The 23,816-nt window shown below is 42.1% G+C and overlaps 1 protein-coding gene across 10 annotated transcripts; it reads left to right on the top strand.

The window, feature by feature from the left end:
- The first annotated feature begins 3,108 nt into the window (after positions 1-3,108).
- On the top strand, positions 3,109-23,608 carry DHDDS (dehydrodolichyl diphosphate synthase subunit). Of its 10 annotated transcripts, none has more exons than XM_038377623.2 (10): positions 3,109-3,220; positions 4,055-4,100; positions 4,499-4,578; positions 5,846-5,962; positions 8,557-8,699; positions 10,431-10,547; positions 10,742-10,843; positions 16,050-16,164; positions 18,075-18,182; positions 21,728-23,608. In XM_038377623.2, exons 1-10 carry the CDS (start codon positions 3,179-3,181, stop codon positions 21,962-21,964), a joined length of 1,107 nt encoding a protein of 368 aa, XP_038233551.1. In that variant the 5' UTR covers positions 3,109-3,178; the 3' UTR covers positions 21,965-23,608. The 10 variants fall into 10 exon arrangements, with proteins under 10 accessions (XP_038233551.1, XP_038233552.1, XP_043362026.1 ...); XM_043506085.1 differs by having other exon boundaries at positions 3,139-3,233; positions 4,048-4,100; XM_043506086.1 differs by having other exon boundaries at positions 3,175-3,220; positions 4,050-4,100.
- Positions 23,609-23,816: the final 208 nt, after the last annotated feature.

The following is a 23,816-nucleotide window of genomic DNA, read 5'->3' on the forward strand; positions in this document are numbered from 1 at the left end:
GGTGTGTGTGTTTGTTTCCCCACGCCCCGACCAACAAAAGTGCTAGTGTATACAAAGCCTAATTGCTCTTATCCTCCCAATGCCCTCTAAAGGAAGGAAATGTTAACCCCATTTTACAGATAATCTACTGTGCCCTTCTGTTTCTTAAGTGACTTTCCCAAAGCAGCACAGAAAATGTAAGCCAGGAACTGAACCCAGGTCTGACCTGTCCACTAATCATCCTTCTTATGCAAGCTCTAAGCATCACTCCCATCCACAAATTGACTGACTCCAAATCTGAATGCTTCCCAGCATTGAGAGATTTCGGTTTGGTCCCCTTTTAATCATTTTAATTATTTTCCCATTAACTTTACCATCTACTAAACTTTGTATCTAAACCTTTTAAATAAGAGTAAGATATGCAGTTATATTGAGAAAGTACAAGGGCTTTTAATTCTCATGTACTAATCACCCATTTGCATCAGGCTGTGATTTTCCTTTGCTGGTTGCAAGTAATGTAGACCGCCATCAGTCTACAGAATAGACTCTGTACTAACAGGTTTGAGTCCTAACAGCATCAGCTCAGCCTTTCTCTTTCCATTAGGCAGCACAGACCTTAAATCGTCTCTTTCCTATCAGAGTTCCTAAAAATATTCAAGGGCCTATCAGCCTCGCATGGTACGTTTGGTAAGAATAAAAGTTCCAGGGGCGGGGGTGGTCCACAGTGCTGTCTGCTACCTCTACCCAAGAGGAGGCTGCATTTTAATCCTTAATCAGAGGCTGTGTGAAGTGCTTTTGGATGAAAGGTGCTATAACAGTGGTCTCATTACCATCCATAGACCCCTCCACTCCCAGTGGTTTGCAGATTAAATGCTTGGAGCAGCTGGGATGGAAATAGTCCATGAAAAGATATTTTCCCTTTATAATGTCCTCAGAACACTACCCCTTTTCTAAGAGATACAGTCCCAATCCAGAAGTCAATGGGGCTGCATATGGGTGCAGCAATCTGCCCACAGATTCAATCAGAGTTTGACTATTTGTAGCCATAATTTTGATTGCACAATTGGTCACTTATTTGGGTAGGGACCATTTTCATCCTGGTCTGCTGCAAACTAAGCAAGACTCTTAATTTCATTACACAGGGCCCTTTGTAACTGTTTGCTATTTTAGACTATTCTTAATTGCTATTCTAATGTGGGGAACCTAATCTGTTTGCAATTTCCCCCCTTTTTTAAATAAATATTTTTTGCCCTGACACCCAGCCTTAATAGTGCATAGTCTAATAACGTAGGGGTCATCTTCCACTGTAAACATCCCAAGGTTCTGTACTGTGCAAAAAGATTGGGAGGGCTTGGTAGCAGCAGCTTTTAAAAAGTGAAGTCTCATACTGCTTTCAGAAGTAAGGTGAGCAAGTGGGCCTGCAAATATAAACCTCCCAGGCAAGAGTGATCAGAAGCTAATAACCTCTTTTTAGGAGCCATGCTATTTGCAAACAGGAGGATACCCCTGTGTACCGATGGAAACTCGGGTCCAACTCCATCAAACTCAACATAGAAGCACGTCAAGCAGTAGCATGCATAGGTAGAGGACTTCAGTTTGTTGCCCCATGGAGCACAGCAGGGAGTTCCTTTGGTGAGCCAAGCAGCTCTCCTTTTGAGCCCTCTATGTAAGGAGAGCTCATCTGTCAGGATCTGCTGTGCAGAAGAGGTGCTCTTCCCTGTTCTGCTGGAAGCACCAGTCTCCCACACACACCACCTCACTTCCCAGTCCATACCTTCTTCTAGCAGCAAACGTCTTAGGCTTGTACCCACCATTGCTTGCTTCCCTCCACTCAAAACCATTTCATAAAGCCCCAGTGGGTTGTACCCTTTCTGCGTTACCCCCATCCCTTTCCAGTCTGTCCATAATGTTGCTACTAAACCCTTCTTTTGTCGCTAACCCCCACCCCTTTGTGGGCTTCCTCTCACTATTATCAGATTTAAGCTCTTAACCTCTATGTTCCTGGCCCTATAAGAGTTTTATAAGCGATCATCTGGCTTTATAAGGGAGCTCTACTACTAAACTCAGTCTCTAAGGGGTGTTACCACATCATTGGACTATGTTCTTCAACCATTTTTGCTGCTCAGTGGCAGGTGGAGCAGCAAAGCCTGCTAGGTGTCCTAACCTAATTGTCACCTGTTTCACCCATAGCTGGAGGCAGAGACAGGAGCTACCTGGTGCAGTGAGGAGCAAAATAATGTGGCTAGCCCTCGCTAACAAAAGGACGGTGCGTGTGAAAACGGTGTTAAGTGCATTTGTGCGGCTGTGGCCAAAAAAAAATCAGAATGAACACTCAGGCCGCATTTTAAAATGTCATCTGACTGGTGTGTGAATTGCAACAGCTGACGCTGGGTGCTGTGCCTGGGGATGTGGACACCGGCATAGTTTAATTTCTCTATTTGGTGGAGACAGCTCCAGTCAGGCCAATGGGGCTACGGGGTGGGAGGGAAGGGTGGCAAATTCTGCACCTCTCTGAAGTGAGCTGTAGCTCACGAAAGCTTATGCTCAAATAAATGTGTTCGTCTCTAAGGTGCCACAAGTCCTCCTTTTCTTTTTGCGAACACAGACTAACCCGGCGGCTACTCTGAAACTTGCCGTTTTGGGGGGTCATATGTCGTCCCATCCCCATGTCTCCCTAAACACCCCTGGAGGTGGGGCAGGAACTGACAGGCCCGCATGCTATTTGGGTGGCCACGGGTAGGATTTTGAGGGGCTGCTATGAAGAGAGGGAGACATGGGGGCTGTGACCATAACCGCCCCAGCCCAGCAGGGTGGCCCTTGCTGCCCCCTTCGCAAGGTGTGAGCTGCCCTTGAACATTGTGCCAGTCAGTTCGGGGTGTGGTCCCCGCAGCATCTCCCCAGGACAGGGGCCCCCCTCATGGGAGGGCGGCCCACTCTTCCCTCAGGCACCCGCCGACCACGACAGTGCGGGGGGGGGGACCCCTGGGCGGGGCAGATCTGTTCCCATCTCCTGTTACCGCCCGCCCCCGGCCTGTGCCCCTCAGCCGGGTCCCGCCCCCGTCGCCGCCCGCGAGCCGCGTTGGCGGGAAGCCGAAAGGGCGGGACCGTTAAAGGCAGCAGCTTCAGAGCGCGCACGGCGCGTGCGCGGGGGGGGGACGCGGACGCGGACGCGCCCGCCCCCCGCGCGCGATGATGACGTATGCGGAAGGACACGTCACCCCGCTGGGGAAGCTGCGGAGAGGTAGGGTGGGGAGCGGGCCGAGGCGCTGGGGGCGCCCCCCTCCTCGCTGGGGGAAGGGTCTGGGGAGAGCCTGTGGGGGTGGGGAGCACCTGACGCGGCTGGGGGAGCCCCGGGGTGGTGAGGCAGCGTGGCCTAGTGGGCAGAGCGCGGGGCTGGGGCTCAGGAGACCCGGGCTGGACTCCCGGCTCTGCCGCTAGTCCGATGGGTGGCCTTGGACCAGTCACTGCCCTGCCACGTGCCTCAGTTTCCCCATGTGTAGCAGAGTGATAATGATCCTTGGTAAAGCGCCTACGGGTGACCTGGGCTGCCTGAGAGCTGGGTAGTATTGTTAGTGGCTAGGGAGGAAGGCTACGGTCTCGAGAGCCGGAGTCTCCTAGGGAGAGGGGGTGGGAAAGTTCTGGTAATAAAGCCCGAGTTCTGGGAGGTGGCTGAGCTGCCCTGAGTCCCTGGTCAGGCTTCATCTCTGGCGGAGAAAGGGGAGGGAATCTAAGTGAGGGTGGATGAAGAAACCATCCTATCTGTTCACCTCGGGCCCATGATAGAGTCAAAACAAGGCCTGGAGCGGCATATATTAAACAACTAGAGGTGGACTATTCTCCTCCATCCCAGGCTCTCTCTCCATTACTGCTTTGCCTGCCCTTAGCCGAAGGTGAATAGCTCAGAGCCCTAACTGGGAGAAAGTAAAGGATTCTTTGGGAGCTCAGCAAGTTGCCACAGACATGATCAATGGGCCAAATGTACCTGGGACCTATCAGCATTTGATGTGAGTTTAGTGCTGGTGAAACATTCTGCCTTGATGACTGGAGGCTGAAGTCCTCTTTTTCTACAAAACAGAAATCGCATGAGCGGCAGCAGGTGAAAGGGGAGTGCAGTCTCCAAGGTCAGTTAGCCCTTGTCTTTGCTGATGACCAATTAATGACAACCATGGTGGTGGCTTTTGTAATGTGCGTGCTTATTCTCTGAAACCTGTGCTGAAACCCCACAAGTCTTTTCACCCAGGCCCTTGAACAGTTATCAGGTGGTATCAATTTTTTCTTATTACCACCCAGTGCTGGCAATATAAAGCTAACAGACTCCATATTCCTAAGCTATCGAGTCCAGCGATTGCATGTTCTGTTTTTCTAACCTTAGTATAAATTAGTAAAAAAAAAAAAAAAGCTCTTAGAAGGTGACTGACTACTAAAGCGTACTTTTCCAAAGTGACTGTTCTTACCACTTTGGGCCCAAACAGATCCTCCTGATTCATTTGCCCCTTTTCTCATCTTGCCCCCCAAAAAGAGGCTGTGGGTAAGGCCATGTCGTGGATCAAAGAAGGAGAGCTGACCATCATAGAGAGATTTTGTGCCAACGTTATAAAGGTAAGACAAACCTCTGTGCTGCCTGTGATGACCAAGTATTTTCAAGATTGCTTCTCCATGTTATAGAAAAGAACTATCACTGTGACTGCTTCTGTTAATAATGATAATAATAATAATAATAAAAAAATATTTTAAAAAAAGCCATTGTACAGGAACACATGTTACCTCTAGTACTGAATGTGCATTCCAAAATTGTATTCAGGGATGGAAAATTACACTGGCTTGAATCTTGTGGATGAGCAGGGCAGTAATTGATGCTTGTCAGTAGCAAGCCGGGATTCCCAGATTTCTAATATTTGTAGCCCTGGCTGATCAAGAGATAATGAATCTTAAAATAATGTATCTTGTCATCCTCTTGCTGTTTCTCTCATTTCATTTCTGATGGCCAGCATCCTAAGAATCACTAGAGCTAGAAATTATTTTGCCATCTAAAAGCAGATGAAAACCCTAGTTTTCAAACAGTATTACACATTCATCTCTGTCTAGTGGCTTGAGAAATAATGGCTGTTTAAATCATATGAGAATTGAAGAGGGGGTGGGAAGGATGCAAGATAATTAGAATATTTTAGATTCATATAATTCCAATTCTTTTTTAAAAAAATATTTTTATTGAATGTAATATATCCCAATAGTTTCAGAAAACTGTCTGCCATACCCTTTGCAAGCAAGTTTCGAGAAACTTGTGCTGTTGGTGACATAAGCATCTCTGTTTCCATTCTCAAAAAGAGCTGTAGATGCCTAGTGAAATTAAGGGGAGGAAATATCCATCTTCGGAGTGAAAGTCAGATTTTTCTCCATGTAAATGAGTTGGGTCTGTAGTTTCTCTTGAATGCTGAAATTGGAAATGCTTACAATACTGACAGCGTGGGACTTGGAACGCTTGCTGAGTCTTCACTGACAGAAGGTGGTAATGACTTCATAGTGCTGTTCCAGGCTCTCTTGTATCCTAAATATGTTCAGTTCTCTGTCACACAGCAGAGTAAGGGAGAGCCAAAGGCAGTTAATGGCAAGTGCCACTGTCATAGTGCTTCAAATGGACCCTAAGCTAGGGTTACCAAAAAACCATATGTACATCTAGTAGCCTGTGTTCTTCTGTCTTTTGCTATCTTGTCTGCCCTTCATCCCCAAACTTTACAGGATTAGATGGATTCTATACTAAAGGGGGAGGCACTGCCAGGAGCTGGATGGGTTAAGGTAATTGAGGTGGGACTCCAAGTTGGTTGTTCGCTTTCTAGTCTGTTTAGCCTTTCTTTTTCTTGCCATCTAGGCAGGTCCAATGCCCAGGCATGTCGCATTCATCATGGATGGGAATCGCCGTTATGCTCAGAAGTGCCACGTGAAGAGGCAGCAGGGGCATTCAGAGGGCTTCGACAAACTGGCACAGGTGGGGAGGGCCTTCTAAACAGGTGCTTCTGGGTGACAGAGGTTTGGATGTTGGATCCCTGGTTCCAGTTTTTGTCGGCATTGTCTCTCTGAGTGCATGGACAATTGCCCCCTTTCTTAAAGGGAGTGAAATCTGGTATTTAGACCCCGGGGCTGGGAGTCAGGATTCCTGGGTTCTGTTCTCAGATCTACCATTGACCCCTGTGGCCTTGGGAAAGTCGATTAAGCTCTTCTATTCACTTATCTGTAAAACAGGGAAATAATACCTACCTCACGGATCATGACACTTAATGTTTATAAAGCACTTTCAGATCCTTTAGTGAAATATTCCAAAGTACACGGTGTGATAGATATGACAATATCCTGGACAAACCTTACTGAATTGAGTCCAATACCTTTGGGGTCCATTGGATTAAATATGCAGTTGTTTGTGTTGTTGTGAGATTGTATATAACTTCTTTAGGAGGAGTGGGGGTGCTAATGTAATTCCTCCAGTTATCAGCCCTTTGAAGTCACCCCCAGAGAGGCTCATATATACTAGTTCAAACTGTGTTCTTTAGGGACCAACATCCAAAAAAAGGATTTGGGGATAAATAGCCTGTTTTTAAACAGGCTCAGGGCTTTTGATTCTGATCCTGCAAACGGACAGGATCTCCAATCCGTGGAGGTCCCCAGTTCTTAAGGAAAGGTTAGAAGGACTGACACCGACCAGACTTGTGGAGATTGCTGGGGGAGGATCTCTGATAAGATTATTAGCAAGCATTTAGGTTCTTTTATTGTTTTGAATATGTTTACTCTAGTGCTTTTACCTTAAGAATAAAATGTTTCCTTAGGAAGGATTGTGTGGTAACTTATACTGTTGGCTGCTGTTAGTCTTAGAGGAGAAAGCAAGCAGGCTTATTTAGGCAGTCTGTCTTTTTTGCAGGGAATAACACAGTGAAGGTAGGGAACTGTTTAGCCTGGAAATCCTGGTCAGAAGGGAGAGAGATGGGTGGGGGGCTGGAAGCTTAAGAGTCAGTGCCCTAGCTGAACCACTAAGGGGAAGTACAGGTGCACTTGCTGTGAACTGACACATGCAGTGTTCTATTATGTATAATCTTTTCTCTGGTATGCTACAAGAAGTGGTTTCCCTGGGTGGGTTAGTACTCGGTCTGTTCTGGGATTGACCTCTCTGGTTTAAATACTATAAATGTTTTCAGCCCTCTATGAGCCTTCTGCTAGATGTTTATTTCATGAAGGTTGGCTCATCCCTACTTCCTCCACCTAGACTTCCAAGATTCTCTGCATTGTTATAATTTCTATGGCTACAAGGAGTTCCTGGCCATAATAAGTGGCTATAGGAAGTGTTGGTTTATTATGAGCATGTGCAGTGTAACTCTGCACTGAAGGTGCTCAGATTGGAACATTAATGAAATTGAAAGGTGACAAATTCAAAACTGATGCAAGGAAATACTTTTTCCACACAGAGCATAATTAGACTGGAACTCATTGCCATATGACGTTGAGGCCAGGAACTTTGCGAGATTCAAATAAGATTTGGGCTTTGATATGGATAACAAGAATATCCAGAGTTCTAACAGTTGATGGTTTGGGGGGTGGGGGAGGGGTTGTTTTTTTTTTTTGTTTGGTTTTTTTTTTAAGGCTCTGGAAGGGTTATAAAACCTCATGAGTCAAGGTTTATGCCAATTTCTAACTATTAGGAGTTACGTTGAGACTTTCATGGAAGATGGGCTATCCCACATCTGCCTACTGAAAGTTTCTTCTGAAGCATCTGTCGCTGGACACTGTTGGAGACAGGACGCTGGACTAGATGAATCTCTAGTCCGACCCATTACAGCAATCCCTATGTTCCTAAATGCTCTTTCTGTTTTACTGGCTGTTCTTGGAACACACTGTAATCTACCCTGTAACAGACGCTACAGTTACACTCAGTGTTTAGGTACACTCAGCGTTTAGGTGCAGGGATAAAGAAAGGGTATATTTGTTCAAGCCAAGATTCTTTTCCAGAGTCCTTTGAGATGAATCAGGAATCTTTATAGAACTAGGAGCATTGTAGACTCTTCTTTTTCTTTTCTTTTCGTCACAGTCATTGTTAGTGTAGTGATGAACTTCCATGAAGTTCACTTACTTGCCGAGATCTGGTGCTCTGAGTCAGTGATTCTCAACCAGGGGGTACATGTACCCCTTGGGGTACACAGAGGTTTTCCAAGGGGTACATCAGCTCATTTAGATATTTGCCTAGTTTTACAACAGGCTACATAAAAAGCACTACCAAGGTCAGTACAAACTAAACTTTCACACAGACAATGACTCGTTTATACTGCTCTATATATTGTATACTGAAATGTAAGTACAATATTTATATTCCAATTGACTTACTTTATAATTATATGGAAGAAATGAGAAAGTCAGCAATTTTTCAATAATAGTGCGCTGTGACACTTTTGTATTTTTATGTCTGATTTTGTAAGCAAGTAGTTTTTAATTGAGATGAAACTTGAGGGTACCCAAGACAAATCAGACTCTGAAAGGGGTACAGTAGTGTGTAAAGATTTTGAGTCATTGGTCTGAGTGACTACATTTTTCCTCTTGCAGACACTGCGGTGGTGCTTGAATCTGGATATCCGGGAGGTCACGGTCTATGCATTTAGCATTGAGAACTTTAAACGCTCCAAGGAGGAGGTGGATGGGCTGATGGAGCTGGCAAGGCAAAAATTTAGCCGCCTGCTGGAAGAACAGTAAGATCCTCTCAAGCCCACACTGAGAGGGCGAAATAAATATGGGGCAAAGGGAGAATGGCAGAAAGGGATGTTAAAGTGATGTTGTGACATGTTAATGTGCATTAACTCAATTAAAGTAGCTATAGATCTCTCCAGCTGTAGACCTGGATTCAGTGTGGATTTAGATGACCACAGAGAGGCATTTTAATGGTTCCACAACTTGGCACATTTGTGTCTGCATGCAACATGGGACAAAAAGAATGAAAGCCCTGACTTTTGTGACATCAGAAGAACTGTCGGGGGACAGGGTTAGAATAAAGAGGGCTGGGTTAGCGTAGTTCAGTATTTGGGTGAATTGGTAAAGGTAGTGAGGGTCTGGAATATTAGAGTGATGCTGTTGGTCAGGACTGAAGTAGGCTGAAAACTTGCATATAGCACTGGTTTGCATTGTACTGGACTTGAGCCGGCATTGTCATTCTCCGCTCAGGAGCTGGTACTGGAATACAAAGGTGGTTGTTGATTTCAGCATAGAGCTACCAGGAGAGTGTCTTTTCTGTCCAAAATAACTATATAGTGAGCATGTTTCCTGTTGGCATTGTTTTTCCCTTGTTGATGCACTAGTCTCCGCTCCAACTGGAAATTAGTGATATATGAATAGCCATTACTAATTCTAGCTGCCCATACCCCTCTTAATTTCTGCTTAGCAAAATGCAAGAAAATAATCACCTTGCATAAAAGTCTTTCATGTGATTAATTTCATAGCCTCTAAGTATGGCAAACAGTGCACAATCCCACAACTATGATCCTTATCTTGGTTCTTTTTTAGACAGTTACTGAACTATTTCTGGTTTCAGAGTAGCAGCCTTGTTAGTCTGTATTCGCAAAAAGAAAAGGAGTACTTGTGGCACCTGAGAGACTAACAAATTTATTTGAGCATAAGCTTTCGTGAGCTACAGCTCACTTCATCGGATGCATTTGGTTGAAAACTATTTGAACTATTTCTGTGTGTCAGGAAACTGAGGGTTATTTTTATTTTTAAATTTCCCTTGAAGAAATGGCTAGAGCTCTAGCCATGGTCAAATTCAGACTGCCTGGAAACAATTTCAGCACTACTGTCCTCACTGCCAGTTACATCAGGTCTTAATGTCACCTGTGATGTCATGACCCTCTTCTTCCATAATAGATGTTAGGAGTGCCAGATGTAATTTACAGGCAATAGGTAGGGCCCTACCAAATTCACAGCCATGAAAAACACATCACAGACCGTGAAAACTGGTCTTTTGGTATACTTTTACCCTATAGCAGCGTTTCTCAAACTGAGGGTCCTGACCCAAAGGGGGTTGCAAGGCTATTGTAGGAGGAGTCATGGTATTGCAACCCTTACTTCTTCATTGCCTTCAGAGCTGGGTGACCAGAGAGCCGCAGCTGCTGACTGAGTGTCCAGTTCTGAAGGCAGTGACATCACCAGAAGCAGCACAAAAGTAAGGCTGGCATGGTATTGGGGTTGAGGGTGTCATCACTCTTTAGGGGAGATTGTTGTGGGTTTTACATATTCATGCTTTCTTATAACACTGTGAAATTTAAGATTTAAATATGTGAAACTGTGAAATTCAAGATTTTTAAAATGCTATGACCATGAAACTTAGGAAAATGGACTTTAAATTTGGTAGGGTCCATGGCAGTAGGGTTTGGCATGCCTGCTGTTGATCAGAGCCCAGCTGCTCTCCTCAGCTTTGTTGTTCTGTGTAGGGAGAATTTGAAGAAGCATGGTGTGCGTATCCGTGTCCTTGGGGACCTGCCACTTCTGCCACTGGATATTCAGGAATTGATTGCCCAGGCTGTGCTGGCAACCAGGAACTACAACAAGTGAGTAATATACAATTCAAAGTTGCAGAGATACTGTATCCGTCCCATGCCCTTGGAAGTGGAGGTTCAACAGACACTGCACATTATCCCTTTCTGCCTTTTTCCCCATAAGCATGTATCAGTATTCTAGATAGATTCTTCTCTCTGTTAACTGCTGGGTCCTTCCTTGAGTTAGTTTCTTTCACATTTTTCAGATGTTTTCTGAATGTCTGCTTTGCATACACGTCAAGACATGAAATCAGCAATGCAGTGAGAGAGATGGCCTGGGGTGTGGAACAAGGACTACTTGAACCTAGGTAACTTGTGTATCTTGCTCTAATGACTCTAGTCTACCCACACCCCCCTCACAACTTCTGGAATTACTGTGCAGTCTTTCATAGGTGCAACAACATAAGACCCATCGCTTTAAAATCCAGTCAGTTTCTGGATTTCACCATTAGGATGCTGGCATGAAATAAAGCAGGGTGGATTTGATTTAAATCAAATTGATTTAAATCGCTAGTCAGGAAGACTCCATTTAATCATGGATTTCTACCTAAAAGTGCATTCTTGTTGGTTGTTATAACCTTAATACACATTCTTCACAAGATAAATGTAGGTTTCATTTTTAGAAGGTACACACAATACATTTTTAAAGTGACTTATTTTGAAAACTTTTCAGATTAGTTTTACAGCTATATCAGAAAATGAATGATTGTTTGGTTATTTCATTTACCAAAGATAATTGAAGCAGATAGTTCACCTCCCAATGACTTCATAAATATCTCCAATTCAACAGATTAATCATTAATATTTGGAGGATTTTCTTGCCATGCTGTATTAGGTGGAGAACATCACCAGACAGACATTTAAATTGTTTTACTTAACTAAAACAACAATATTATGTATTCTGGATTATTTTCTTCAACAGCAAACGTATAATATTTTAACAAAACAAACATATGAATTTTTGAATTTAGTTAAACATTCAAATTTTTTTAAAATCAGGTTTGTTTCTGTTAAAAATTTTTTTAACTAAAATAGTTAAATGAATTTTTTTTTTTAAAAGTGAAATCGGCTCTGTCAGCCAGATCAACATGAGAAACTTAAAATATTGGCTTCTGCAGCTAACTCAGTCATCTTCACCTTCATTTTCCTGTTTGTTCATAATCTGGAAAAGAAAAACAAATTTTCCTGCTTTTTTCTGTCCCAAAAGATTTCTCAATTTGGAATGAATTAGTCCAAAGGAAGAAAATATTCTTTCTGCTCCAGCAAAAAGTGTAAAAGTGAGATTATCACTTCAGCAGTCTCTGAATCCAAGTGCTTAAGTGACTTCCACCAGTTCACTGGTGTGACTTTCTTTAAAACATCAGCAAACATATATTTCTTGAATGGTTCACCCTGAGCTCTGAAGTTTATTATAGTTGGCATTATGGAGGGATGGTTGCTGGATGTCCATGTCACAGCCAACTCCTCTTCTTCAGCAGTTAAGGTTCGACCCTGGTACCAAATATTGAGAATATTTTCAAGGAAATGAGCTGGAGATAGCTTGTCCCATTTGTTTTTTTTTAAATGCTTGTAATTTAATTCTGTCATTGCATATTTCTCTTTTTAAGATCTCACTCAGTTCCTTCCAAATTTCAACAGCGTCAGCAATAAAACAGCTGTTTCCCTGCATTTTGTTCAAGGCAACAGAAACAGGCTGCAGGGTACTCAGCATGTGTTCAACATTTCTCTTAAGCCCAATGTTGAGAACTTTGACTGTGACAGGGCCATCTATTTTTTCATGATTTTGTTCACAAACTGTCATCAGATTAGGCCAGTTCTTGATACAGTGCTCAAAACAGTCCACTACGGAGTTCCAGCGCAGGTCTTGTGGGAGAGTTAGCTTGATTCCTCCCACTTTTTTCAGAGCAGCTGTTGCAAAGTGGTTGTTATGGTAGTATTTTGCAATTTCAACAACATTAGCCTTTATATCTGGAACACTGAAGTTTTTGGCTAGGAGGTGCATGAAATGAGCACTGCAACCCTATGTTGTTAGCTTGGGACTCTCTTCTAAATTTCTTCTCATCTTGGATACATTTGCAGCATTGGTTGTGACCAAGTTGCGTATGAGACATTTTAATTTTTTTTCACAGTTTGTTATAGCTTTTACTGCTATTGTTTGTAGGTATTCTGCTGTGTGTGCATTTCCTGATGTATCAATTGTTTTTGTAAGGAAGACATTCCATTCTTCTGTTGTCACACAAGCACATATAACAAGATCATTGTGGACATTGCTCCACCCATCAAGACTCAGGTTAACAATTTCACCCTCTAGACCTTTTGTACACTGCTCAATTTCTCTTTCATACACTTTTTTCAGCAATTTGCCTGCAACATCTGCTCTGCTGGGTGAACTGTATCCTGGTCTTAAGGACTGAACCATGTTAATGAAGTGTGGGTTCTCAATCATATGGAAAGGAGAGTTTGTTGCATAAACAAACTGAGCAATTTTTTCATCAATTACCTCTTTTTGTAATCTGCTGGTTCTTATCACAAACTTATCTATGGTTGTTTCTGGATGATAGAGGTTTATTTATTTGCTACAAGTGATATACTGTGGCTATGTGACGTACGTTATATGACTGAAACACTATCATTGGCAGAATAATGCTGAAACTATAGAAAATGATGGTGATGTTGAAGGTGGATAGTCTTCAGAACCCTGTATGTTGAGGATGGATTCTCCTAAACAAAATAAGTCGATGCAGTTATTTAACTATTATTACCATACTGCTCATTTAGTATTATTCATCACATTCGCTGACACTCGGTACTACTTTAAAGATGAGATTGTAAAAGGAAGATCTGCCTATTTCAGCTATTTTTTATCACAACTGCATCTAAAATGATAGTACCATAGAGTAACAACTATATTTTTTGCTCAAACATGAGAATTCAAGAATAGTCCAGAAGGAGGACAGGCAGTCTTTAAGAAAGAAGTATGAAATAAAAAAAGTTTACCACCCTGAAGATTCTGCATGTTCAGACATGTTCCTTTCATCATCTTCAGCGCAGCTTCCTCCTGAGAAGGAACACTTCTCATGTTGTTTCATTTGGGCAACCAGGCCTTGCATTTCTTTGTTGCACTGTTTGCATTTTGCATGCATGCCTGTCTTACCTACAGGTAGAGGAACTTCATTAAAATATTCCCAAACTGGGTCTCTCTTACGGCCTGCTGCCATTATAGGTTTTCCCTTCTAGTGAGAATGGTGTGGTAGATCTCAAATCAATGAAGGCTACACTCAGAAAGACCTCAAGACTTCTGGAATATGCGGCTCCAACAGTTTCATTTTTGTTTCTACTGCCTGTCCCTCCCATCTCACATTTATCTCCAGACTTTTTCTCCTTGTCCAGATCTATTCTGCCCCCCAGCAATCTTCTATTCATTGAACTTTTTGAAACTTGGCACTTTTAGAGAGAGGTAAGGGATTGATTCTGTGTACACAAATTTGCAGCGAGATAATATTATTTGCAGCGGGTCTGTTATTTCTCACCTCAATTTATTTATTTATTTATTTATTTATTTTAAAACATTTGTGCTGTTAACAAGCATATTATCTGTGGAAACACAAATGAAAAGTTTGAGAACTGCAAAACTAAGCATCTCTGATGGTATCTTCTAGACTGAACACTGAGTCCCATTGGGTAGATAGAAAGATTCACCTAAATAATCTATAACAAAGCCCTTGGAACCCAACAAGATTAGATCCCTAATCCATGAATTTTTGAAACTCATTTGCAAAACTTTTCTTAAACATTACATGAATATATTGTCTCGTACTATGGAATTAGAATTTATAATCCCTATTCCATGATGAGATATCTTTGAGCTATAATTTATCTTAATTAAAACTATCTTTAGATAGGTTTTTTTCCTCAAAAAGCATTTTATTAAAAAAATCAGATTTAAATAAAAAAAATACTGTATTCCAGGGTGGATAAAAATAAATGAACTGGGAGAGCAAAGACTGCTTTTGATCAAAAGACTTCAGTGTGGAATGTTCTATATATGGTGATAAAGAATTCAGGGGTGATGGGTTTACAAGGTCTTTCAGCAAATAATCCTTTCTCTCCACCATTGCTAACTACACTTGACGGGATAATGAGTTGCTCTTTAAAAGGGTGCTGGATGTGATTCCAAAACTGTTCCCTGGAGTGCTTGCTTGTGGCTCACAGAGAGCTGGTTAGTCGTATGATGCTGGTTTCTCCTTATTTTCAACTGCTGGACTGCATAAAAAAACCAACCACAATTATATCAAATACCTTAATATTGAGACAGATTCTTTGCCCCTTTCCATCCCCTTTGTGCTACAGGCCCTCACCCTTTTGTAAGGGGATCCCCCAGCATGGAGAAGTCCCAACAGCTGTGGAGCTGGCATAACCAGCTCCTACACTGCCTTCTCCACAATTTCCTGGCACAGGGAACAGAGAGGAGGTGCGCCCAGGATACGCTGGTGCTGTGAAGTAACGAGGCCAAATGCCTTCCTCTGGATGTTCAGCAGATTGCTTTTCAATGTCCAGTCTTTCAGACTTGAACTGAGTCCTTGTTTCAGATAGCCCGTCTATGCTACGAATACAGACATATAGGAGACCATGTTACAATGCAGCTATCTTAAACTGGTTCCATCACACTTTCAGTTGTAGTGTATGGGATCTTAACTATGTCTCTTACCGAAGCTAAAGCTTTGGATACACCCAGCAGGAATGTTAAGGTCTGACCTATGCTGTAAATTTGAACTGTGTTGTAACTAGTTTAGGGAGCAAACGTGGTAACCTGTAGGGTATATAGGCCCTTACTTTACAGGTTTTGATAGCTACACAAAACCTTTTTTTTGGGTCCCAATATACCCATAAATGCCATTTTAAAGAGACAGTAACACCACAGCACCTTGATTTGTAAGTGGTTTGGTCCGTCAGTTAATGTATTGTAAAAACAGGATGATTCCTTGCAAGTTTCACCTGATACTTTGTCATATTTTCCCTAGTGGCCCTTAGGCATTCACTGATTCCAATCAGACAAGTTTATAATGACTGAAAATTACCATGTGAAGGCCTTTTTGGTGGCCCTAGGTAACGTGGTGAGGAGTATGGTACAAGAACCTGAACAGAACGGAAGTGAGCTAGAGGATCTCAATTCAGTTCCAGTGTTTATGACATAAAAGATGCCTTGACAGTTGGCTTCCTTGCTGGCATTCTCAGTTGTGAGGTCAAGTAACAAATGGATCATAGAGACTGAACTCCACTCTCCATGCTGGAGCCAGGGTAGAGTTGAGATGGTCAGGAGAGGGAAAGGAGCTTGCACAGCCACTGTCTGTGCTGTAGATCTCTTCAATCTCTGGTGTTCTCTGTCCAGAGCAGTAAACTCGTACCTTTATAAGTAGGCTTAGTAACTCTGATTTTATGGTGTTATCGCTGTCGGGTTATGAAAGTGATCTTATTAATGAGATGTCTCTCCGTCTGTCTCTTTCTCTTTCTCAGCGATGTGTCAGAGTCATTGCTCGATAAATGTCTCTACACCAACAATTCCCCCAACCCAGACCTCCTGATACGAACATCTGGAGAGGTCCGACTTAGTGACTTCTTGCTCTGGCAGGTAAAACCTCTGTCTTGTCCTGAAAATATTCTGTATTTGCGTAACAGGCCTTTCTTCTGAGCCCAGGAGTCAGCTGAAGTGAGAGAACTTCTTCTAAAACCAGTCATGCCTTGGCACCAGCAATTCGCTGGATGGTCTAAGAAGTCCCAGGGAAAATCCCAATATGAGATTTTTCCATCTCTCCTGACTTCATGGTGTTCTAATGCACTACAGTGCAACAAACTGGAGATTTTAATGATCTGAAAACACTTAAAATAAGAAATAACAGTCTAGTTCACAAGTTGGTGAAGAGACTGATTCGTACCTTCCTTGTTCATTCTCTCACTCATGTCAGTCCAAGTTTTATATTATCTGAAACTGAGAAATAACCAGTCTGGCAACATATACCCCTGGGATGTGATGGAAGGAATGTGTGATGTGCATCCACTCTTAGCTGTGAATATTCAGAGGGAAAGGTTTAAAAGGACATTATCAAGTTTAAAAATAATAAATTGAAGACTAGTGGGAAATGTACATTCCTACAGCACTTCTTATAAATGGAGTTCTTCATTTTGTCAATCTGGCATCCTTCATCAGCACGTTTTCCAAAATAGCAGTTTCTAACAATATTAGAGGTGGAGGTTCTTACAAGCTGAATCCCTGCTTTCCTTCATTCTTGCTTCTCCTCATATTGTGGTCCTGTAATGTAGACCTACAACAAACTAAATGGCAACACAGAGAAGGGCACAACAGCTGTCACCCAAACATATATGTCTGACAAATAACTTTATGCCATGTATCTGCGCTGGTAAAATGAGTTTGTTCAACTTCTAGTCTACATTGGAGAATGGGAGGAAGTGCCAAGAAATGGATCAGACATTCTGGAGAAGTTACTAAATGGTCTGAGGGTTGTGTGCCCTGCAGTGATGACACTGGAGGTGTGTCCTATACACCATGACAGCCCTGAAACAGGAGTTATTCTGATGTTGACGAAGCTAATTTGAAATGTTGAAAGGGAATGTCTTAATTGTTATATTTCTCTATAACAAAATGAGAATTTAAAATTTTTTAGACTTTATATAGTGTTTTTTAAATCTTCAAAGAACTATACAGATGTTAGCAGTCCTTGCAATCACCCTGGAAGGTAAAGCATTATCCACATCTTTCAGAAACCCTTGCAGAATAATTGTATAACTTTCCCAAGTCTTTAGAAGGAGTTGATGGCAAAACCAAGATTTAAGTGAAAAGATCCTAGCTCCCAGTCCTATGATGTTACCCACTGTGTTTCAAATTCAAGGTGCAGTTAAAGTGACATTAAGAGAGGGTAAAAAGGAATCACAAGATGTCCTATGATAAATGGTGGTCCAGAGGTCATGTTCTGATCCCTAATATGAACCTGTCATCCATCCCTGACACAGGCTCCAGCAGTCATGGGATGCTGTTTTAGTTTTGCTGTGTGGCTTGATGCTTAACTTACTAGCAATAGATTATTTTAAGACTGATGTAGCAGTCTAACCCTGCCTGCATATTGTACTAAGGATGGAAGACCCTTGCACTCCCAACAGTAGAAACAAACAGGTGCAAATAGAACAGTGTTAAGCTGACTCTGAATTTCCTGGCTGCTGTGGTTTTAATTTAAACCCCCTTCATCCAAATGGTATGTTATCATCCCTCAGAGGGATGATTGTTGCTTAATGCTTCCAAGCCTTTTCCTATTAATATTTCACACAACCAATCCAATAAAGCAGGCTGTGTTGTAATTATTGGAATATTGTATTGGACAGCCTCATGTACACATGCAGGCAGGACCTGATAAATCCTATGAGAGCCCCTGGCTGGGAAGCTCTGGCATAACTTGTCACTGACAGAGCCACTTCTTGATGATTTTCATCCCTAGGATATTAAATTCTTGGTGATCTTGCTTTCTGCAGACATCCCACTCATGCCTGGTGTTTCAGTCTGTGCTGTGGCCAGAATATTCCTTCTGGAACTTGTGTGAGGCTATCCTTCGGTTCCAGATGAACCACAGCGCTTTACAGGTAAGAGCACGAGATAGGGTGAGTCCAAGATATATTGTCTACACAAAACAATAATAGGCTGGAAGCCAGGAGAGCATGTGTGTAAAGTAGCCTAGTAAGTATTAGAAACATTGCAATTAACCATGTTTGGATAAACTAATGATATGTCTAGTCAGACGCTGTTTCAATAGTGGCTTACAGCAGATGTTCAGTAGTGGGGTGAGTATAATGATGCACCATATCACCACTTGTCTGGTGGCTGGGGTGGTTTCTGCAGAATGTTTCACAAAACAATTTCTAGCCTTTATAATAATGATGGCATAGAAAATCTGAGCCAATGCTGATCTGACCTGATTTAATACCGTTTGCCTGAGTTTGCAGATAAAAAAAGCAGCCTTGAGAGCTGGGATTCTCCCCCGTTCATCTCATTAGGGAGTTCATTCTGAAGAATAATGACACATTGCAGTACAATTAACTGATCGACTGATGATCATTTTAATAGAAGTATCCAGACACTTCGGGATTCTGGGCAGCACTGAAATACCACAACTTCTTCCATAAGCAATGAGAAGGTGAAAAGCCTCAATACTGCCTCAAACTTCTTATAGGCTTGTCATTGATCATGTAATTTGGGTTGCACCTTAGTGATGAAAACACACAAAATTTAAACAAATTCCCCTAATCTCACTAGATTGCTTTAATGCCTCATTTATTTTGAGGGTATAATAAGGTTCGATTACAATGAGATGGGTTAAAATGTCACCTAAATGTAGTTAACCCCAACTTCAAGGTATTAACATGCAAGTTCCCGACTCTCTGGGAGCATTCTGATCCTATCCCTTTCAAACATGCAGATTGCTGAAAAATAATCAAATTAATGTTTTTACTGCAAATCTATTCATTTAATAGTCTCTGCTTTCCATTTAGTTTTCTTTCTGACCTAGATTGATTTAACTAGGTAAGGAGGAATTTCCCCGGCAGTGCTACAGCTTAAGTGTGGGTTACTAAAATAGCCAAAAGTGAAACTGACTGCGGCTAGCTGTCATCATAACTTCAAAGCTGTTAGCCCCATACATACTGAGATTAGGCCAACTATCTCATGGCAACCGGAAATCAGTTGAGGGTGTTTCTGCAGAAGTTGGTTAGAGATCCTAGCCAAAACTTGTTTGAATTTCTAATTTTGTTTTTGGCTTTATTTGTTACTTGTGTTCCCATGTATTACGAATTATGGTCAAATACAAGGACTTGTTTTTTAAAAAAAAAAACAAAACAAAAAAAACCAGTTACTCTATTTAAAATGAGTTACTGTTGCTAGACCAAATTTTATAGGAACTCAGCATTTTCTAGTTACCAGCACTGTCACTTGTATCCTCGTTTAAGGAGAGTTGCTAGTGCCTTAATTAAATGAATAACTGAGATTACTTGGGGCAGCCTTAATCTTTGGATAGTGCTCCACATTGCTACATAAAAATTGAGTTAGATTTCCAGGGCATCAGGGGTTGTACATGCTACGTGCATTTAGGCTTTGTGGGAGGAGAGCTCCTTGTCACTCTAAAGCAGTGATACTCAGACTGGGGCTTAGGGGCCACAAGTGGCTCTTTAATGTGTTTTCTGCGGCTCTTTGCAGCATATGATATTAAAACACTGATTTAATTATTTACTGATCAGGATGCTTTTGCTATGTTATTAATCAATTGTAGAATACTTGGTCAGTCATTTTGCTGAGAGAAATGCCACTGAGGTCACAGTATCACTGCTTTAAAATAATCGCGGAAGCTTCGGAAGGAGCTGGGATGATGGCACATGAAGGAAAGTCTCATCCAAGGCCAAGAAGGGTCCACATAGTTGTGGGATGAATTGTGTTGAGAAGGAAGTATGTCAATGAAGATGTGGTAGGGTTTTGGTGGCTTGACTTCTGCTGCTTGATGACAGTGCATTTTATCAGCTGAGGAGGTTTATTTTGGGATGGGATTTCTGCACTGTCAGGACAGTTTTTGGAGGCTGGGGGAGCACAGAAGGGCTGGTACAGTTGAGGGTTTCACAGCTAGCAGAAGGGGCGTGTCAAAGGAATTTATCGATGTGTGGGAGTATTGGAGAGTTACCTTCCTCCCCTGTGGCCTCCGTTGGGACCAAACTGCCTCACTGTGCCATCTGCCATTCTGCAGAATAGGTTGTGCAATATAGAGGCTGGGGCCTTCTAATCCAGATCATACAACTTCAGGCTTTAGAGCACCCCATTAATTGCTCTACAGTGGGCCCACAATTAAGTAGAGAGACTAGGAGTTTCGTACATGGCACTGGTGTGTCGTAGTGAGGCAGCTGTAATCTGAGTTGCTCTGTGATAAGTGGGGAGGAGGGTAGTGGAAATGATTAAGGAGAGATTGGTCAGCTAGCCACTTCCGTTGAAAGGAAGACATCAAGTCCCTCCTGGTAAACAGACACCATGTCACTCTGTCCAGAGGCAGAAATCCTATGTAAAAGAGTTCAGTTATCTTGTATTTCAAACAGGCAACACTATGCCTGTGGAACATGCCTCAGCTGAATGTTTTATCCAAGCACGAGTAGTGCTTCCGCTCGGGCTACTAGCAGCAAGAGAGTTAAACTGGCATCTAAAAATCTCATCTATAAACTTCCTCACTGGAGTGAGCTGGGGATCATACAAACTTTTTACAGCTACTGTTTTTCTTGTTGCTTACTTGAAAGGACAGCACTACCTTGATATGTTTGCCGTTTTGTTGTTACAACCCTGAAGTAAGAAACATTTTTAGAACAAAGCTTGTTTTTTGTGGAAAGCATTGTGGAGACTCCTAAATCCTTTGGGTTTTTTGTTTCTTTTTTTTTTTTTTTAAAGTCTCCATGTAGCTTTCTTGTATTCAAAGCTACATGACTGCAGACTTCAAAATGTGATTTGGAGAGAAATCAAACTATTTTTGTACTAGAAAAGTTCAATACTTAAATCTGTTACCTTTCTATAGCCCCCATACTTCATCTTTAAATCAGTGCATTAAGTCAAGTCCAAAGTGTCATCTGGGTGGTGGTGAGCCTGCTCTCACTTTCTGCTGAAGCAGATTACTTCAGACAGCTGGTCATCAGATGGTAGACTTGCCCTATAAACCATTGTACTGATTCCTATAACACCGCCTTTGCACTGCTTTGAGAACCAGTTCCAAGGATTCTGGGATGGCTTTGACAAGGACTGTTTCAGTTACATGGATTTGTGGTTTAAGAGCTCTGTTGTAAACTAGTTTCTTTAGCTCTGATTCAGATACTTGAGGTTTTTCCGCTGGCAGTCACAGCCTCTGTTCCCATTTTAAGAGTCTGACCAGACCTATGTCTCTGTGAAGGGTTCCTCAAGGATTTCCCTGTATCCTTTCCAGCCAATCAAACAGCTGCCTAACCATACAGGAGATTCACACGGCCTATTTTTGGTTTAATCTACAGATTGATGGCTAAGTAAGCAGAGTCTTATTTTTGCTGCAGCCCATTCTGCCACGTATCAGCACCATAGAAAGGAATGAGCTGAAAGAGCCAGTAAAATGCTAATACTCTCTTGCTTTTCACTTCAGAAGGCCAGAGATTTGCACATGGAGGAAGGGAAGCGGCAGCAGCTGGAAAGTGACCAGGCTTATGTAACAAACAAGCTGCAACAGGAAGGGTCTGCATCCCATGGAGACTCTCAGCGCCGACGGACACTATTGCAGAAATGTACTGCCCTGCGGGAAGAGAGAATCCAGGGCTTTCTGCAGGCTCTGGAGCACAAAAGAGTGGACTTCCTTGAAAGATTGTGTACAGTGTCTGCATGACCTGGATAGGCCTTGTGACGGTGAATATGAGCAGTGTTAGAAATAACACTATTGCTAGGCCAGAGGAATTCACTATGTGGCGGGGGGTTCCACACTGGTGATGCAGGACTGGTACAAGATTTTTATATCCAAAGTGCCACTATCCAGAGGGCAGATCTGGGTTGAGTACTATGCGGCTTTCTAGTTCTGTAAATGCCACTGAGGAAGGTAATGTGTCGGGATGCCTCCTGCCACTAAAAATGGAGAAAGAAATGCTATGCCCCCTCTCTTATCTCTGCTGCCTGACACTTTGCATCTCTGGGTATTTTTGTGACAAGCAATTGACTAGAATTAACTTGAGTCTCCTTGTGAGTCAGCTGAGGCAAAGCTACCCAATTCTCCCTTAAATCTGCCTTGGACTCTGTGCTTCAATTCCTACTGCCACTTTCGGTAAGATTTTTTTATTATAATAACATGGGTGGTCAGCTCTTCCAAAGAAGCATGCTATTCCCCTTCTGTGTGGAAAGAACTGTTTGTGGTGGGGACATGCTATGAGCTGTGGCAAAAAATATTCTCCATAAATCATTTTCTTCTTTGCCCTCTTTGCCTTTTTGTTCCAGGTTTTGATACATCTGCTGCTGGCTTTCAAAGAGCTGTAGCAAAATATAGACTGTCAGCCGTGCTGTATAGAGAAAGAAGTTGTTACTGCCCCTTAACATCATCTTGTACTTGCATTGTTGTTCCATCATCCTTTCTACAGTATTGAAGCAAGGAAGGGCACAGGTGTCTTCCAATATGAGGCAAAATACTTCTATTTATTTAGTATTTTTTTTAGAGGAGGTGTGGAGAAAGAACATTACCTGAATCAAATACCTTGTTAAAAAGAACTTGTCTGAGGCAGGGAGAGAACTTAGCTAAAGCCAGCTATGTTATGATCTACTAAATGAGTGTAAAACTCAACCCACGTGTACAGCTTTCCCTTCTGCTTCAGAGTATTGGGATGGCCTTAGCTCAAGTACATGGGGATTGAGATCAATCCATGTTTCCTATTCAATACGGTTTAAAGATGACATGTAGAGGCTCTTAACGGGGATGGTTTGTGTGGCTGTGGAGTAAATTGATGATGGGGAAAGACTCAAATTGGCACTGTACGACCTGTTTTGAATTCCCTACTGGCAGGGAGATGGGCTAGCTGACCTTCTAGTTTTTTCATCTCTGATTTATGTGCTTTTCTATGGTCAGAACCATCTGAACACATCTCCACAACTTGTTCCTGAGGCACGTTCAAATGCAACATCAGCTTTTGCTGTTTTTAATGTGTTCCTTTTACTTCTTGATAAAAAAATGCAGATTTAAAAGATTAAGTGCTGTAAACAGCACCCTGAAAATTATTGTGAAGATGATTAAAATGTCAAACATGAATAAAGCATTAAAAATGCTTTATATTAAAAAGCTGAAAATTTAAAACTAGAGGAAGCTGCTTTTCTAAGATTTAATTAAGATGATGCCCGGGTATAATGTAATGTTGTTGTTCCTTAACCAATGTGCGACTCCCCACTTTATGCCTGTTAAGATGGAGTGAATTGGAAGATTTTCTGATTTATTCTGTTTGGGTGATGTGCTGGAAACCTGAGACATTGGCTGAATAAACCACTTTCCAGTGCATCCTCTTGTGTAAATAGCTAACGCAACTTCCCAAATAATGCATTGTGAGATCTATGGGTAATGGAAGCTGTCAATTCTATAGTGTTTATCCAGCTGCACTTCATTTACTCCTTTCTTTACATTTTATAAGGTCTTCTGTGGTAATAGTTCTTAAAACCTGATCTCTCTTATCCTTAAGGAGCTGGATTTCTCTGTAGTCTAAATTTTA

Source organism: Dermochelys coriacea, chromosome 19, assembly GCF_009764565.3.
Source record: "Dermochelys coriacea isolate rDerCor1 chromosome 19, rDerCor1.pri.v4, whole genome shotgun sequence".
Taxonomy (NCBI): Eukaryota; Metazoa; Chordata; order Testudines; family Dermochelyidae; genus Dermochelys; species Dermochelys coriacea.

Coding starts and splice junctions, on each gene's coding strand:
- DHDDS (XM_043506085.1), top strand. CDS start 3,169: ATGATGACGTATGCGGAAGGACACGTCACCCCGCTGGGGAAGCTGCGG. Junction 3,234..4,047: donor CGGAGAGGTAGGGTGGGGAG/CGGGCCGAGGCG, acceptor CTCTTTTTCTAC/AAAACAGAAATCGCATGAGC. Junction 8,700..10,430: donor AGCCGCCTGCTGGAAGAACA/GTAAGATCCTCT, acceptor TGTTCTGTGTAG/GGAGAATTTGAAGAAGCATG.